The sequence below is a fragment of the Rhinopithecus bieti genome, unplaced genomic scaffold (genome assembly GCF_001698545.2).
Source record: "Rhinopithecus bieti isolate Rb0 unplaced genomic scaffold, ASM169854v2 scaffold_75559, whole genome shotgun sequence".
NCBI lineage: Eukaryota > Metazoa > Chordata > Mammalia > Primates > Cercopithecidae > Rhinopithecus > Rhinopithecus bieti.
This window is the reverse complement of record NW_016828162.1, coordinates 96,909-103,880: the sequence shown is the minus strand read 5'-3', so window position 1 is coordinate 103,880 and position 6,972 is coordinate 96,909. Positions and strand designations below refer to the sequence as shown.

Here is a 6,972-nt window from a genome sequence, read left to right as displayed (position 1 = left end):
TAGAACAAAAAGTTTTACAATGCTTTTTTTCATACAGTGTCTGGAATTTACAGATAACATAAGTAGTTTAGGCCAGGGGTTGGTGTTATTATTATTACTTTGTTTAACTCCTAGGGCCAGGTGGTGGTGCCAAGGTTGTCTGGCTATTTATCTTACTTTTGTTTCTCGCTCTCTCTTCTCCTGTCTTGTGAACTAGGCAAGGTGGGGGGAGGAGAGCAGCAGGAGTAGTAGTGGTCTCTTTCCTTACAAGGAGCCCCCTACAAACCTGCAGTGCAGTGCAGGGCAGTGGCGTGATCTTGGCTCACTGCAACCTCTGCCTCCCGGGTTCAAGCGATCTTCCTGCCTCAGCCTCCCAGGTAGCTGGGATGACAGGCACCCGCCACCACGCCTGGCTAATTTTTGTATTTTTAGTAGAGACGGGGTCTCACCATGTTGTCTAGGCTGGTCTCGAACTCCTGACTGCAAGTGATCCTCCCGCCTCAGCCTCTCAAAGAGCTGGGATTACAGGCGTGAGCCACCGTGCCCAGCCCCCACCTCAAGGTCTTTAATGTAATCCCATCCACCAGGACCCCTTAGCCTTGTAAAGTCACACATTCACAGACTCCAAGGATCAGGACATGGATATCTTTGGGGGCACCAGTAGCCTACTGTCACAACACCCAGGCTTAGAGCCTGCTCCTGGCTCCCCGGTGCCCCCAGGCCCATGTTCACGCTCCTCTCCACTGCTCGGAGCCTGGATGGACCTGGACCACATGCGTCTGGCCCCGCCCTTGCCCTGTGAGCCCTGACACTCTTGCGTCAGCACTTTTAGAAATTGCTGGTGTGGGTGGGGCACAGTGGCTCAGGCCTGTAATCCCAGCACTTTGGGAGGCCAAGGCGGGCGAATCACCTGAGGTCAGGAATTCAAGACCAGCCTGGCCAACATGGTGAAACCCTGTCTCTACTAAAAAAGTACAAAAATTAGCCGGGTGTGGTGGCGGGCGCCTGTCATCCCAGCTACTTAGAAGGCTGAGGCAGGAGAATCACTTGAACCCCAGAGGCAGAGGTTGTGGTGAGCTAAGATCCCGACACTGCACTCCAGCCTGGACGACACGAGCAGGACTCTGTCTTAAAAAAAAAAAATTCTGGAGTGCAGCCTTGGGACCTTTGCCCATTCTCCCGGCTCTGCCCATGACATTCTTTCTCGGGCCCTTTGCCTAGTCCACGGAGTTTCCATCTCCCCTGGCATGTCAACTCTTCAGGGTGTCACTGCCCCGGCCCTACTGCGTGAAGGAGCCTCCGTTTTATTTGTGTCCTTGGTATTCCTTTGTTCATCCCTTAGTCGCCTATTCTCTGTCTCTCTAGACTGGGTGCTCCAAGAGGCAGAACTTTGGTTTTTGTTGTCATTGTTGTTGTTGTTTTGTTTTTTGTTTTTGTTTTTTATTTTTTTGTGACGGAGTCTTGCTCTGTCGCCCAGGCTGGAGTGCTGGAGTGCAGTGGCATGATCTCGGCTCACTACGAGCTTCGCCTCCCGGGTTCACACCATTCTCCTGCCTCAGCCTCCCAAGTAGCTGGGACTACAGGCGCCCACCACCATGCCCAGCTAATTTTTTGTATTTTTAGCAGAGACGAGGTTTCACCGTGTTAGCCATGATGGTCTCGATCTCCTGACCTCGTGATCCACCCGCCTCGGCCTCCCAAAGTGCTGGGATTACAGGGGTGAGCCACCGCGCCCGGCTGTCATTGTTGTTTTGAGACAGAGTTTTACTCTGTTGCCAGGCGGGAGTGCAGTGGCGTGATCTTGGCTCACTGCAACCTCTGCCACCTGGCTTTAAGAGATTCTCCTGCCTCAACCTCCCGAGTAGCTGGGATTACCCTGTGGTCACAACAGTCGCTTTCAGAGGTACTAGGGAGTTAAGGCTTCAACACATGAATTGTGTTTGGCCGGGTAGAAGTGGGAGGGAGAGAGACACAATTCAGCCCCTAACATGAGGAGACTGGGGCAATGGTCCAGATGAAAAAGGACTAAAGTCAGTAGGGCTCGGTGGCTCATGCCTGTAATCCCAGCACTTTGGGAGGCTGAGGTGGGAGGAGTGCTTGAGCCCAGGAGTTAAGACCAGCCTGGGCAGCATAGTGAGATCCTATCTCTATTCAAAAAAATAAAATAAAAGGAAAAGAAGAAAAGTCAAGAGAGTCAGGAGCAAGAGGGATACAACTTGGGGTCTGATGGGCTGTGTTTGGAGACTGGGTCGCAGTGGGTATCCCCCCACGATTGGGACCCCCGAAGGGATTAGAACTGGTTCATTAACTCCTTTGCTTGTGGTCTGCAGGCCATCTGGACCCGCTTCTTTCCTGCCTCCGAGGCTCTGAGGTCTGTTTTGGCCCAGGGAACTCTAGGAGACCTCCGAGTAGCTCGGGCAGAATTTGGGAAGAACCTCACCCATGTTCCCCGGGCCGTAGACTGGGCCCAGGCCGGGGGTGCCCTGCTGGACTTGGGCATCTACTGTGTCCAGTTCATCTCCATGGTCTTTGGAGGGCAGAAGCCAGAGAAGATTTCCGTCGTGGGAAGGCGTCATGAGACAGGTACCATCTATCCTGGAATATTTCATAGTGATGGGAATGACTCTGACTCCCTGTAGAAGCACTGAGCTGGGGACAAGTCTCTAAGTTAATGAGAATTAGATCAGACACCTAGAAGAACAACTTTTCATGAAGCCAGAGAGGATTAGAGTCAAGATTGCAGGCGAGCACTATCCTGGGACTTTGCTATGTGATCTTAGCCAGCAGACTTAACATCTCTGAATCTTAATTACTTTACTGGTAAAGTGTCACTAATACGGTTGTCATGGGAGTGAATGAAGTAACTGCTGAGGCAAATGGCAGTTAATAAATATAAAATTATTATTTTTTGAAGTTATCTCCGTGATCCTTTGCTACATAAAAGACTACCCCACTTGGCCAGGCGCCGTGGCTCGTGCCTGTAATCCCAGCACTTTGGGAGGCCGAGGCAGCTGGATCACCTGAGGTCAGGAGTTGGAGACCAGTCTGACCAATATGATGAAACCCCATCTCTACTAAAAATACAAAAATTAGCTTAGGCATTGTGGCAGACACCTGTAATCCCAGCTATTTGGGAGGCTAAGGCAGGAGAATCGCTTGAACCCAGGGGGCGGAGGTTGCAGTGAGCCAAGATGGCACCACTGCACTCCAGCCTGGGCAATAGAGTGAGACTCCATCTCAAAAAAAAAAAGTTGCCCCATTTTGCAGAAGAGGCCCTTGCCTTGGCTTTCACTCAGCTGGAAAGTATCCAACAGGGCATGAGCCAGCCAGATGTGATGCCCTTCCTCTTTGACTTTTAACCCCAAGAAGCAAGAGGCAGTTCATGCTTTCATGCTTTATTAAAGTTACATTCAGCAGCAAAAAAAAAAAAAAAAAAAAACCTACCACAAAACTTAGTGACTTCAGTCCGGGCATGGTGACTCATGCCTATAATCCCAGCACTTTGGGAGGCTGAAGTGAGCAGATCACTTGAGGCCAGGAGTTCAAGACCACCCTGGCCAACGTGGTAAAACCCTGTCTCTACTAAAAGTGCAAAAAAAAATTAGCTAGGCATGGTGGCATGCACCTATAGTCCAGCTACTCCGGAAGGTGAGGTGGGAGGATCAATTGAGCCTGGGAGGCAGAGGTGGCAGTGAACTGAGATGGTGCCACTGCATTCCAGCCTGGGGAACAGAGCCAGACCCTGTCTCAAAAACAAACAAGCAAACAAAAAACCTTAGTGACTTCAAATAGCAATCATTTATTAGCTTGATTCTGTGCATTGGCAAATTGCATCTGGGCTCTGCTAGATGGTTCTTCTGCTCGTCTTACTCCTGCAGCTGCAGTCAGTTGGCTGTTCAGCTGGGACTGGACAGTCTGGTATGGCTTCATTTATGTGTTACAGGTGGTAGGTGACTGTCTGGGAAGCCTTGATTCTCCTCCACCTGGCCTCTCCAGCTGGCTAGATACCGTTCACATCATGGTGTGAGAATTCCTGATGTGCGAGCACTTTTCAGGCCTCTAATTACACCATATTTGCTGTTGACCCATTGGACAAAGCAAGTTACATGGCCAGCTCAGTTTTCAGAGATGGGCAACTAGACTGTATTTTTTTTTTTCATTTAAGATAGTGTCTCACTTTGCCACCCAGGGTAGAATGTAGTGGTGTGATCTTGGCATGCTGCAGCATCAATCTCCTAAATTGAAATGATTCTCCTCTGTAAGCCCCTCAAGTAGCTGGGCATACAGATGCAGGCCACGACACCTGGCTGTGTTTTGTGTGTGTTTTTTTTTTTTTTTTTTTTTTTTTTTTTTTTTTTTTTTTGAGACGGAGTCTCGCTCTGTCACCCAGGCTGGAGTGCTGTGGCCGGATCTCAACTCACTGCAAGCTCCGCCTCCCGGGTTCATGCCATTCTCCTGTCTCAGCCTCCCGGGTAGCTGGGACTACAGGTGCCGCCACGTCACCCGGCTAGTTTTTTGTAGTTTTTAGTAGAGATGGGGTTTCACCGTGTTAGCCAGGATGGTCTCGATCTCCTGACCTCGTGATCCGCCCGTCTCGGCCTCCCAAAGTGCTGGGATTACAGGCTGGAGCCACCGCGCCCGGCCGTGTTTTTTGTTTTTGTTTTTGTTTGGTAGAGATGGGGTTTCCTCACGTTGTCCAGGCTGGTCTCAACTTCCTGAGCTCAAGTGATATACACATTTTGGCCTCCCAAAGTGCTGGGATTACAGGCATAAACCACTGTGTCCAGCCTTTTTTTTTTTTTTTTTTTTTGAGACAGGGTCTCACTCTGTCATTCAGGCTGAGTGCAGTGGCACAATCATTGCTCACTGCAACCTTGACCTTCCAGGCTCCAGGAATCTTCCACCTCAGCTCCTGAGTAACTAGGATCACAGGCACAAGCCACCACACCCAACTAAATTTTTTATTTTTTGTAGAGACGGGGTCTCGCTGTATTGCCCAGGTTGGACATAAATGTTGAACTCCTGGACTCAAGCGATCCTCCTGCCTCCACCTCCCAAAGTGCTGAGATTATAGGTGTGAGTCACTGTGCACAGCCAAGACTGTACTTCTTGACAGAAGAAGAAAACTGGCACTCATAGAGGAAATTATATTGGCCATCTTTGCAAACAGTACCACAGAAAACAATGAAAAGCCAGAACAAAACAATAGCTTGAAGGAAGCACTTCGGAAGACTCAGTGGAATATCTGAATGATTTCCATGCTAAGTACTAGTTGAAACAACAAATTCCATTTATCAAGTGCTAATTCTTGGGGCCGGGCACAGTGGCTCACCCCTGTAACCCCAGCACTTATAGGAGGCTGAGGTGGGCAGATCACATGAGGCCAGGAGTTCGAGAGTAGCCTGGGCAACAAGGCGAAACCCCATCTCTATTAAAACTATAAAAATTAGCTGGGTGTGGTGGAAGGTGCCTGTAATCCCAGCTACTCGGGAGGCTGAGGCAGGAGAATCGTTTGAACCTGGGAGGTGGAGGTTGCACTGAGCCGAGATCGTGCTACTGTACTGCAGCCTGGGTTGAGAGAGTAAGACTCCATCTCAAAAAATGTATAAAAATAAATAAATAAAAAATGATAAAAATAAATAGCCTCTTAGGTGCTTTATGCACTTTGTATCATTTACCGTAATGCTTGTAACAACACTGTGAGGTGCGTTCTGTCATTAACCCCTTTTTAGTGATGAGAAAGCCTATTTGCACAAGCCTATAAAACAGAAGTTTGTACAGTGGAAGAACCCTGAATCAGAAAGATGTAGCCTCCAGCCCAGTGTGGTGGCTCACACCTGTAATCACAGTACTTTGGGAGGCCAGGACGGGAAGATCACTTCAACCCAGGAGCTCGAGATCAGCCTGGGCAACATAGCAAGACCCACCAAAAAAAACCAAGTTTCTAATTAATGCAATGGCTTTTAGTATATTGGGGATTGTGGTGCATCACCACAATTTTAGACTGATTTTTTTTTTTTTGAGATGGAGTCTCGCTCTGTAGCCCAGGATGGAGTTAGATGAAAAGATGAAAAAACCTTACACCTTTAGCTGTAACTCCCCAATTCTCTCCTCCCCCAACTCATTCCTAAACAACCACTAATCTTTTTTCCTGAAAAGAAAGACTTACGTATGGATTTGCCAATTTCGAACATTTCATAGAAATGGATTCATACAATATATGACATTTTTTTTTTCACTCTGTCACCCAGGCTGGAGTGCACTGGTACCGTCTTGGCTCACTGCAGCCTCGAGCTCCTGACCTCAACAGATCCTCCCACCTTGGCTTCCCAAGGTGTTGGTATTACAGGTGTGAGCCACTGTGCCTGACCCATCTCTGGTCTTCTTTCACTTAGCGTGGTGTTTTCTTTTTCTTTCTTTCTTTTATTCTGGCGGGCAGAGAGAGTCTCGATCTGTCACCCAGGCTGGAGTGCAGTGGCATGATCTCGGCTCACTGCAAGCTCTGCCTTTGGATTCAAGCGCTGCTTCTGCTTCAGCCTCACGAGTAGCTGGGACTACAGGCACTTGGCACTATGCCTGGCTAGTTTTTGTATTTTTGTAGAGACAGGGTTTTACCATATTGGCCAGGCTGGTCTTGAACTCCTGACTTCAGGTGATCCTCCTGCCTCAACCTCCCAAAGTGCTGGGATTATAGGCAGTCGCCACCAGCCCCAGCTAATTTTTTGTATTTTTATTTTATTTTATATATATATATAGAGAGAGAGAGAGAGAGAGAGACGGAGTCTCGCTCTGTCGCCCAAGCTGGAGTGCAGTGGCCGGATCTCAGCTCACTGCAAGCTCCGCCTCCCGGGTTCACGCCATTCTCCTGCCTCAGCCTCCTGAGAAGCTGGGACTACAGGCGCCCGCCACCTCGCCCAGCTAGTTTTTTGTATTTTTTAGTAGAGACGGGGTTTCACCGTGTTAGCCAGGATGGTCTCGATCTCCTGACCTCGT

General features: G+C 49.1%; 1 protein-coding gene and 1 pseudogene across 2 annotated transcripts in view; one reads left to right on the top strand and one right to left on the bottom strand.

The window, feature by feature from the left end:
* The window catches only part of LOC108523613 (small nuclear ribonucleoprotein G pseudogene), a 2,348-nt pseudogene extending 1,643 nt beyond the window's left edge, over nucleotides 1-705 (bottom strand). The window contains exon 1 of the transcript XR_001883852.1: nucleotides 649-705. The product of XR_001883852.1 is annotated as a small nuclear ribonucleoprotein G pseudogene (transcript). The remainder of the gene's footprint in view (nucleotides 1-648) is intronic.
* The window catches only part of DHDH (dihydrodiol dehydrogenase), a 14,013-nt gene that overhangs the window by 3,493 nt on the left and 3,548 nt on the right, over nucleotides 1-6,972 (top strand). The window contains exon 4 of the mRNA XM_017864331.1: nucleotides 2,310-2,562. Coding sequence (XP_017719820.1) covers nucleotides 2,310-2,562 — 253 coding nt within the window. The remainder of the gene's footprint in view (nucleotides 1-2,309; nucleotides 2,563-6,972) is intronic.